The sequence below is a fragment of the Phaethon lepturus genome, unplaced genomic scaffold (assembly GCF_000687285.1).
Source record: "Phaethon lepturus isolate BGI_N335 unplaced genomic scaffold, ASM68728v1 scaffold33121, whole genome shotgun sequence".
Taxonomy (NCBI): domain Eukaryota; kingdom Metazoa; phylum Chordata; class Aves; order Phaethontiformes; family Phaethontidae; genus Phaethon; species Phaethon lepturus.
The window spans coordinates 45,304-56,649 of NW_010516140.1; the positions used below are offsets into that span (position 1 = coordinate 45,304).

Here is an 11,346-nt window from a genome sequence, read left to right on the forward strand (position 1 = left end):
TCTGCCAATGCAGCTGTCATGCAAACATACCCTACGGGAGAAAGCTTTCTGTCTCAAAACTGTCTATTTAATGGTTTTCCTTGCTTTTTAGTCTTCACATGTGTGTGTCAGGATTTAAATGGGAGCTGATTGCAAAGATCATGTGTGGAAAGACTCGTATCGGAGGACTTGCAGGCAACAGAGCTTTGCTTTGTTGAGTGTCTATATTATACTAAAACATTTCTGGAAACAGACCTACTAATCTTTAGATGTGGGTGCCAGTGCTGCTGATGGCTCATGATTTGGGTATAACTGCCCTCCACACAAGAGTTTTGGTACTTCACATGTCAAATCCAAATGTTTCACTGCAAAGACAGCCGTGGGCTAATCTGGGTATTGATGCAGGGATTTGGGTTCACAGTCAATTACTAATTGCTGGGCACTCCAACATCAAAATTCCCTAAACAACTTTGCAAATCTCAGCCAGATTATCTGAAATAACAGCTATTTGACCAACACCTAACTTCCTTAGACAGTTAATGTGGAATTTTCTGGTCTGACAATAACATAAAGGTCCTTTTTTCTAGCCACAGATCAAAAACTTGCATGCAATCATCTATTCCCAGAAGAAGGAATAAATCTCTTCTTTAAGAATTTAGTTCCCTGATGAATGCCTGCTGTGCTAATATCACTAATCAAGGCTCCTGAGAGCCCAGACAGTGGCAAAACCACATTCCTTAGTGCAAACAAGCCCTTCAAAATCGTTTTGGTTTTAAGGAATAGGAGGATCGTTGTTGGGAATGAGAAACAGGCTGGTTGTTTCTGTAGCATCTGTGTTTTAAAGATCTAGCTAAAATTACCAGGGGACCTTTAAGAATTACACATCACTGTGATTAATTTTCAGTTTATTACTGCAGGAGGTTGCCTTCACAGAGATTGTCAGAGCGTAGAAATCCCTTTACGGGATTTACAGTAGACATCATGGGGAAAGGTTTGGAAATTCTCTCCCAGAATGTTTTGTGGGTGAGACCTAAGACTCTTCCTCTGCAAGCCAAGGAGAAGTAGGTGAACTTGCAGCCCTGAAATTGCCCTTTTGCCTGACTTCCTATTTTGAGTTCATTCTAGGGCCAGTACTTAGAGTGACTCAAGGCATAGAATAAGTATGGTTCATGGGATGAGCCTGAAGAAGACCAGGAAGAGCTGGCTTGGAGAGAATCTCTAGATGATTGCATGAAACATGCAGCAGAAAGAAAGTCACCACCTCCAGTACTGGTCTCCAGCTTGGTCTTAAATTTTTGTTCTTTTCATGATTGCAGATTTTTTTTCCAGACCTTGTTCACTTTGCAGCTGAATGGCTGTGCTGGTAGGAAGGGGAATAGGCACCCTGTGTTAGCCAGAAAACCTTTTGTTTGTGTCTTGATCTAACCTGTGGATGTTATTGTTCTCCCTCAGACTATCGTACTGGTCCCTGCTTTAGCCAAGTGAATAACCAGATGTGCCAGGGCCAACTCAGTGGGATCGTCTGCACCAAAACCATGTGTTGTGCCACCATTGGACGGGCCTGGGGTCACCCGTGTGAGATGTGCCCTGCCCAACCTCACCCCTGCCGCCGAGGTTTCATTCCCAATATTCGTACTGGAGCCTGCCAAGGTAAATGCCATGAACATCTAAAGGATGTTCCCTTATCCGTCCTGATGTGCACTGAAAGGGCGAGTAATGAATGACTGCCAGGAGCCCCAATACAGAGAACAGTTCTCTGTGTAAACTTTGTTAAATCTGTCACTGTATGTCCCTTGCTCGTTATTGTAATCTGCATTTTATGGCCCCAATCTCCGAAGGAGAGCTTGGCCTATTTAATGGATTTGTCACTCACTGTTACTGCGAGCAGAACAGGAGTATAAATAATATGGGCAGCGCATGAGTGTGCTGATTCTAGCACCAAGTACTGAGGCCTTCCTGAGGTGCTTTCCAAAGCACAGTGTCCCCTCACAGATGGGATCATGGCTGCAGGATGAGCCTTCCTGGGATGGAGCTGAAGAGCAAAAGCTTACAGTCCATGGGTTCCCCTCTCTGCCCTGCAGCAGATGTTGCTCTCTGAAGGCTGCAGCAGGACGTTGCACCAAACAAATTCTTGTCCTCAACTCAGCTACCAACCTGGAATGAACAGGATGGGGTATACATTGATATTTGCTTTTGAAAACATTACTATACTTTTGTCTCCCTCTTGCTTGTGTTGATAAACCAGCAGGACCTTTATGTCCATTTTCTGTCCTTCACCTTATCGCCAATGTAATCTGATGGGTAGTTGCATTACAAAATGTAAAGCCACCTACTTGGAGGAAAGCTGCTTCTTTCTCACAGCACTTCCACCATGCTGGGATTGAGCATTTGTCTGTAGGGTACTTTCTAACAACTTTGCTCTTCCTGTAGATGTGGATGAATGTCAAGCCATTCCTGGCCTCTGTCAAGGTGGTAACTGCATCAACACAGTGGGTTCTTACGAATGCAAATGCCCTGCAGGACACAAGCAGAGCGAGACCAGCCACAGATGTGAAGGTAAGATTGCAGACTTCTGCGTGGCTTCACCAGACTGCTCAGCACCGGATTCCCAGCTACACTCTGAGAGCACAAGGGCATTTAAAAACTTGAGAATCTCTCTGCTCACAGCGCATCTCTAAGGTTGGCAAAGTAGAGATGTGAAGGAGCTTCCATGTCAGCCTTGATCCTCACTTCCAAATAGGAGGGAGTACTGCAAGCATCAAGGCATGTTAATAAATGTACTGCAATATGAATTTATGATCTGTTTATCTACTTCCCACAGTCCAAGGCAAGGAAATGAGGACTAGAGCTTGTCTGATTTTTTTCTCTTAAACTAGAAAGAGTTTTTTATTTCATGCAGGTGTTTTCTGACAGATACTTTAATGGCTGCACAGACTTGTTGAACAGAAGGGACTCCGGAGAGCTTTAGTTCAACCTCTTGCTTAGATTAGGACTGGCTTCAAAGCTAGATCAGGTTGCTCATGTTGGTCAGTTTGAGTGAGCTTTGAAACCTCAAAGCCTTTTCTTCTGGGGCTCTTGTCCTAGGGCTGCACCACTGTCGTGGTGAGGAATATCCTCCTCACATCCATTTGATATTTATCTTTTTGCAGCTTGCAACTTGATGCCGCTAGTTCAACAGAGTAACTGGAAGGCAGGCAAAGTGGGTAGAGTCTGACTAGCTGGGATGGTGATGGAATAAGACAACCAGAAATAACATTATGGTTCTCGGTGTACTGCAGAAGATCTGATTCCATGAGATGAGGGCATGGAGCAAATAAATGCAATATTGCTTCACTGACTTGGTGATGTTATTCCAAACTGACATGTTGGCCAGAACCTGAACCTTGTCCTTCAGTACAAAGCAGGCACAACTGAAAATTTCGTACTAGAGACATGAAATGCCAGTCAGCAGCATGCCTATGAGCGTCCCTTCTTTGAGCTGGTGGCCTGATACTGGCCCAGCTCCACAGGGCAAGCATACCTCCCTCTCAATCCAGGGTTATCTGCAGGCAGCCTGCCTGCTGTGCCTGGTTTTCCTGGCTTTCTGATTACCTTGTGGGATGCACCTTGCTCATCTCCAGCAGAGCTGTAAATGTGAGTGACCTCTTGCAGCCTCGGCATCCCTCTTGGAAACGATGCAGTGCTTCAGAGGCATGGTTTGTGCTTGCCAGGGATGCTCTAAAGCATCACTGCTTAAGCAGTAGCTATAGAGCTACTGTAGCTTGAAGCCAAGCAGTGGGAATGCAGTCTGCCCCTTCTCAGCATCAGCCTTAGCCTGGTGCTGTGGGCAGCCTGGGGAGTGCAGTCAACTTTCAAACTCTGGAGAAGTTCCCAACCTGATAGAAGGGGAATTTGCAGCAACTCCTCTTTGCGCCTTCCTCAGCACAGAAGTTGGAGGAGATAAGTATTAATTACCTTCTCAAAACACTTCAGTGGAGAACCCAGATGTTTTGCCCAGATGTGCAGTTGCAACTCTGCACTGAACATGAGGGCAAGCATGCAGTGTCAGCAATCAGATCCCGTGTCTGGAGGTAGGACTGCAGGAAACAAAGGACCAGTCTCAGCAGGGTCTGGTAAGATGGTGCAGAGACCTCTGCCATTTTCAAAGGAAATACTTCGTAGGTGGTTAGCAGAGTTGCTTAGAAATGGCCAAATACCTGATCCTCAGACCAGAGGACTAGTTTTATTTGGGGTGTGAAAATTCAACAATGTCAAGGCCAGTTGTGGTAGTTAAGGCAGAACTCTGCCTGGTTCTGGAAGCCCCTGGAACTGCTCTTTGCTCTTAAACTCAGGATAATTTTGTCCACTGTATTCCTTAGTTAAATTTGAGACTCAGAGAGAGGCAATGTCTTGGTCCATGCCATAAGGCACATGCTTCTGTAGTAAAGTTTGAAGCAAAGGCAGGATGAGGTGCTCGAAAATCAGTATGTTAAACATTCACAGTGCCACTAGTCTGAGTGCTCTTCAGGAGAGGCTGGCTCCAGTTCCTTAAGGTCCAGTCTCAGCATCTCCTTTATCACTGCTCAGCATGTCTCTGAAAGGTGTGCAGAACTCTATAAGAAGGACATGCTCGCCCCAAGCGTTTTGCTGCAGTTCTCCTGGGCCAGACTCATACCTTGCCAGGCAGGCTGCACCTCTCAGAAGTAGGGGAATAAACATTTGTTGTATTTTCCAAACATCTGGCAAATGAAAAGGAAAACAGCATTAAACTTTTCCTGCCTTGGTTGTTAAAGCTCTTTCCCACATACCCTAATGAAACCCTGCTGGCCTGTGTTTGCCATTTTAGAGATAAAACATGTTTGTTGTGCTGGTGTGACTGTGTCCCACCTAGATGGGCTTCAGGAACTCCACTTCCCTTTCATTTCTCTCCAAGGCTCTGTTGTAACCACGACAAGGGATAATGAATGCACTAGAATCCAGATGTTTAACCTGGAATTTGTCTCCAGGTAGGAAAGTTACCACCATGGCACTGTGGGCTTGACAGCATACGTTGTCCCATGGGGTTTCTCCCAACAATCAATTCTCAGGGAAAAGAGCATCCCTGTGTCCAGGTGACTGTTCCTATACCCCCACCCTCCTGCAATCCAGACATTTTCCTTGATAGCATCATTCTAGTACTCTGTCAGTGTATGCTGTGTGACCTGGGTTCAGCCCTTCCGAGAAACTTTTCCAAAGTGAGACACCAGCTACAGAGGTTAATCCTTTGGTGGGGCATGGATGCTCTTTTATGTTGAGAAGACATCAGTGTCAGTCGATTTTCCTTGGCAGGATGCCAGGACGCTTTCTAAAATTTTAACAGAAGGCTTTCTTGCAGTGCTCCGGTGTCCGAGGACTTGGAACTGGTAGAATCTGAAACAGCCTTTTTACATGCCTCTCAGGTGAAGAACCAGTTCCCCATACCCAGGGATGTCCTCTGCAATTTGTCTGGCCAATGGGCTATGGCTGGACTGCACTAGAACCATGGGCCCAACCTCAGGACACAAAAAATTATTCTTGCCTTGGTCTGCCTCACCCGTGCTGGCTGGGGACCAGGCAAAGCACATATGAAATCAGTTTAGCTGGAATCTCCTATATACCAAGATTAAAAACAATCCATTGTCTGAATCTGTCATCCAGATGCGAGGGGCCTCTGCGTGGGTCCTCACTTCCCAGAACGCCTGCAAAAGCAGCATGATGTGGCCATAAACAGCTTCCTTTCGCTCTCCTTCCTGGATGGCCATAAAAAGAGACATCTCCAGCATCTACGGTGTCTGTTCCATCACTTATCTTACCTCAATTGCGAAGGAGACCACCAAAAGAGGATGCTTTCCTTTGGTATGATTTACTGACCTAGGGGTCCTTCTGCGAGAACGACATAAACATGAGGGATGCTCTAAACTGACAGGGTTGAGATTATTTTTGAGGGCTTTTTTCCCAGACACCAATCACCAGCATGTCCTCACCAGGCAGTCAGAAGGTGAAGAGGATACCTTTGTCTGGGTTGCGAGTCCCTAAAACTAGGGGAATAGAAAGCCAGCATCTTGTAAGGGGTTTGTCTGATGCTAACGCTTTATAAACATAGGAAGATCTGGGCCCTGTGCGCTCGCTGTGTGCTTTGATACGTCAGGAGCAAACTGTTCGGTGCAGCTGATAGAGCACCAAATTCCTGATTTGCTGAAATGGCCTGTGCTGCCAAAGCAGCTGTATCAGTGCAAGTAACCTCCTCACCGAGCCAAGGGTTTGGATCAAAATAACGGCCACAAGCATAAGAGGATATTTTCTTTATCCAGGTGTGCTCCAAGCCTAAAATCTCAAAGCTGCAGGGGTTCCCTTGTAGAGTCTGTTTGTGCTAACTTTATAGCCGGTGAAAGGAGGTCTCAGCTTGCCCTGAGCCCATCTTGCTTTAGGAAAAGGAGATGGTTTCCTCTTGTTTTCAGATTCCGTATCCAAGCCTAGCATCCAGAAAATATTAAAACTAGACTAAATGTCTATGCTAAATTCTTCCCTAGTTCCCAGGAGCTTGTATTTTCTGCTTAGAAGACTCCTCCTGGGGAGTGAAGTCAGCAGATGGGATTGCGTTTGAGCCAAAGGTCAGAGCCCGTGTCACTGTCTGCTGATTAATGATGTCTCCCTCATTAACGCAGCAGCATGTACCACTAATCTTCTTTGGGCTGTTTATTGGTGGGAATAGGCGGGAGTAGAGATAATGTTGTTCGTTTCCCATAGTGATACTTATCTCTTAACACAAATGGCACCTGGAATTAAGGCTCCATTTTCAGTCCCTGAATCCCTGAAGAATAAAGATGCTTTTCTTATGCGAGATCTTCTATGCTGATAAGAGGCCAGCTCAGGCCCCCATCTCCCAAGCGTGTGAGGGGGCTGCAGCTGGATACACTGCATGAATTTTGGTCAACCCCAGAAGGAAAACGATGTCCTTTTTCTATCTGGAAAACGTGCGCACGACATCAAGTTTGGATTTGGACTTTATATCCTTTGAGTTCAGGGTTGCGGAGTTCCAGAATTATTTCTGCAGCTCATCTCTAATGAATGTGACACTTTCAAATAGTGGCTTATTTTATGCCTTTGTTCATTGTATTCTGAGGGAACTCGAGGGATCAAGAGTTCCTGACCTTGGGGCTGTGCAATGTATAATGAGAAATTTCTGGCACAGAGTTGCCTGCTCACTTACTGAAAGATATAAGCAGTCTATGAAACACAGTAGTGGTGGGGAGTGGATTGAGCGCGGGGAAGCGGAACCAGCGCCAGAGACGAGGCCAGCTTTGCAAGCGCCAAAGGATTGCCTTTGCGTTGGGTTTGTGTGAGCAGAGGAACGAGGAAGGCAGATGGTGCCGGCTGATGGCTGAATTGACAGCTACTCTGCTTGGCTTATGGGGGGGCTGGAGAAGAGCGGGACCTGTTGAGGTTTGCAGGGGAACAAGAGGTGTGAGAGAGAAGGGCATGCTTATATCCAGCTAGCTTCTCGATGCTGCTGGAAGAAAAGACTTGTTGAGGAGGACACAAGAAAGCACTCCTGGCAATAATGGTGCAAAATGAAGAAAGGAAACATCAAAACTGAAATCAGACACTTCTTCCTGCTACAAAGACCTTTGTCAATAAATCTTTGGGAAGGAGGGGTGTTACACAGTGACATTTTTAAATTATCCTGGAAGCAACCATAAAAACTACACTTAAGAACACACCATGGAATTGTTCTCTTAAGCGTGGAATCACTGACCGAATAAAGCTCTTCCTTCCATAATTTTAGTGGTTCTCTGCCAATAACTTAACTTTTTTTCTTAATAGCCCTTCCTCTACCGCATAACAAAATGCTAAGCCAGCTCTGTTATCAGCGAAGTATGTAATGCCAGTGCCTCACCCAGAGTGCTTTCAATGCCCCGAAAGGAATAAATGTCTCGCATCCCAGACTGTTCCAGCATGATAACATACAAGATTCAAAAAAGTACACAGAGAAACTGCAGGCAAGGGGGTGAAGGGCCCTGCACGCTTTGTGCGACAAGCGCTGTTCATATCTGTCCAGGGTAGATCCTTCTTGACAGTCTTTGGCATCTCCAGGAGATGGATTCTGCCAAGGGAGAACAAACCCTTCAATTACAAATCTCACTTCTTTTTACTCACCCCTTTCTATTTAGCATTTGTAGGGTGACGTGTTAGATGCTGCTTATGTCCCTACGGGCTAGTCTTTTGTCACTACCACACCAGATTCCAAATTTTCTAATGAAGACAAGGCTCTATTTTTTATTCTGTTGAATCTCATTCATGTTTCTGAGTTGGAGGGAGCTTTCCTGCATTTTCCATGAGCGGAGCGGGTAGGCTGGCCCACTTTCCTCACGAATGGAACATGATAGCCATTTTATTAGCGTGTTTTCAATTTTCTTACAAAATGTCTACAGAAGAGCTCGTTGTTTGGATCCATTAAAAGCTCATTTTCATGGATTTGGTGTGGTTTGGAGGGTTCCATTACTCTCCTCTGTGGTTTCTTTGTGCTTTCTGGAAGGGAAGGTCTGAGAGTCCCGTGCACTGCACGGGAGAGGGCTGATGAGGCATGACCTCTGCTACGTGACACGATGTTTTCTCCATCAAGTCCTGTTTTTTCAGCAGACAGAAAGGTTGGGATTTCAACATGTCTGTGGGCACCCATGTTGGATGGGCTTTGCAGACTGCAACTCTCTTTCTGAAGCTCTGTAGCCTTTGGCTTCCAGCATTTTCAGCCTTAAATGATCAGGCCAACTCCAACCCAGCGAGTTGGAGACCAGGTCCAAAATCAACGTTTGCATTGAATTCTGCCATTGTCTGAAGAGCAGAGTGCACAGAATATTGCTTTAATTTTTAACAGAGTTGGAAAAGTCGTGAAGTAGCCAGGTTGGAGTTGGAGGAATTCCCTACCCAGAGCTGGCAGCTGGGTGTTAATGAGAGGTGTACATATCCATCCCACTGTGTCAAGCTCTCCATGGACTTCAGCTCTGAATGAATCAAAACTATGAGACCCTTTACAAAGAGAAAATAAAGAAGGCAAATGTGGTGGGGAAGAACTGAAACAACAACAAAGCCCAGAGCTCAGTTTCTCAAAGTACAGGATGTGCGAGTAGGCTTGAGAAATTTGGCTTTTTTTCTGCTTCTTGGGTTGCTAAGACTGCTGTCATCTGAGCTAGGGTTTTCAAGGGGGAAAGAAACATTGCCGTTTGATTTAACCTTTTGAATTAACTCTGTTTTTCCTTAAGAATGGAATGTAGTTGCTGCCCCCACAAACACGTACACTTTTTCTTGGATGACTGATGCTATGCCGTAAGTATTGATCTAATAAGATGCCTGCTTGTCAGCTGGCCTCCAGATCTCTGATACAGCAAACTTCAGGAGAGATATGCAGAAGTTTTAAGCTGTTATTTCTAATAGTACAACCAGCTTTTGCTTCCTAAAGCTCTTTCACTTCCAGTGTTCTGCAAATTGTAACCAAACACAGGCCTGTAATTAAATGACGGGGCAGGCTGTAGTGATAAAATCTCTTTCGCTGCAGGGGCCCAGGTGGGGGAAGTGTTTTCCATAGATTTGCATTGCTGCCTTTCGAGGTTTCAAGTGGTACCTGTCTGTTGGAGGGGCTCTGAGCATCACAGAGCTAAAGGAGCTCTGCAAGGACTGAGGCGATACCTCTGCCGCTTGCAAAAGGTGGCTGAAATCTTTGGCTAGCTGAAAGCGTAATTTTAGAATTCCTAAGAAGCCCAACAGGAATGCATCTTCCCCTCTTGATATATGAGTGTACAACCTGCCCTATGCACTTGGGCTTAATTTTGTGCACGTCGAAATCGAGGTTTTGCTTGATTCCTCAGGGCTCAGAGTTTCAGGCAAAGTAAAACAGAAGATAAGTGTATTTGTAACGGGTTGTGTGAGCAAGGAGGAGAGATTGAAGATTGTTTCTTTGACCCCATGAAGCACCCGTGGGGGGTCTCTGTCCGTACCATACGCCTCACTTGAAAAGGCAGCTGGGATCATCTTTCTTGAACACACATATTGCCAGTGTCAATGACAGCGGCAGTGGCTGAGCTGAGCGGGATGAATTGCTGTGTCTCACTTTGCAGGGGAAAACCATCACTGTTAGGGCACAACTCTTCTGCTCTGTTTAGACATTTCCATTCAAATGTGATGAATTACTGCCTGGATGAGATTGTCTCTTTCTGCTGAGTGTAAAGGGCATCTGGAAAAAACTCCGAGGGGGTACCTGCTCTGTAACCATCTAGCACATCTGACCACAATTCAGCAGGCACCACCATCCAGATCATTTCTGCAGTCTTTTCCTCTAGAGGTCTAACAGTGTAGACCCTCTTATACCTCTTTTCCCTCAGGGCAAGGCGGGGGCTTTGTGGAGATGCGAATTAACTGTCATCATCAGGTGGCAACGGCTGTCCCACCCTGCAGCCAAAGGCTGGTGTCGTGGGGTCACAGTGCCTGGGACGCAATGGTGGAAGGCTCCTTGACAGCCTCTCTAATTTTATAAGGCTGTTTCTGGAAGGCCAAGGACAACGCTTACTCCCTGAAAGTCACCTCCGTGCAGCCAGATTTCACGTCCCCTTGCCCTCCCTCGGATTTGTGCCTGTGCTAGGGAATCCTTTTACAGACGTTGTGAGGTGAGTTGAATCCATCCCAAGCCTTGGACAACCAGCCCTATCCCTGGGTACGTAGGCTAAAGATTATTTACCATTGCTGTAAATCTGTCTGCTTCATTCCAGCCTGAATTTATAACATCTCAGCTTCAATTTTCATCTTCTCTTTTTGAGACTGCAGAGCACTGTGCTCTCAACATCATCTTTGTGTGTCTCTTTTCTATGATCCCATCACATCCTCACAGTTTCTTGGACAAATGTAATTAAGTCCTGCTAGTCCCTTAATGTCAGGCAGGTTTTTCCAGACCTTGAGTCGTCCCCCTAGACTCTGAGCCCCTCCATTTAACAAAATGTTAACAGCCTGTTGTAAAAGCTGGCACCACACAGGGCGGTGGCATCCAGGAATGATCCTAATTAAGAGGTGACATCACCTACCTGCTTCTGCTCAGTGTTCCTCCCATACATCTTCAGGGCTGCACTAGCATTGCCAGCCACTGCATGGCACTGTGAGATTGCACTCAGACATTTCCTTCCTAACTCACATTTTTCTCAGTTTCACACTGGACAGGACACAGCTCAGCACCCCTCTCGGTAGCCCACACCCATTTCTTTACAGAAATTTCTGGCCCGTTTCTCAGATCTGTCACTGTGGCTCATATCCATCTTCACAGCCAGGTCTTCTGGCTCCCAGCACAAATTTCTTCCAGTCCCTCCCTTGCCCTCATGGGGTGGGCTC

General features: G+C 46.0%; 1 protein-coding gene across 1 annotated transcript in view; it reads left to right on the top strand.

The window, feature by feature from the left end:
* Nucleotides 1-1,431: 1,431 nt before the first annotated feature.
* The window catches only part of LOC104627648 (fibrillin-1-like), a gene marked incomplete at both ends in the record, with an annotated part of 12,286 nt that continues 2,371 nt past the window's right edge, over nt 1,432-11,346 (top strand). The window contains 2 exons of the mRNA XM_010295975.1: nt 1,432-1,629; nt 2,410-2,535. Of these exons, the coding sequence (XP_010294277.1) occupies nt 1,432-1,629; nt 2,410-2,535 (324 nt within the window). The remainder of the gene's footprint in view (nt 1,630-2,409; nt 2,536-11,346) is intronic.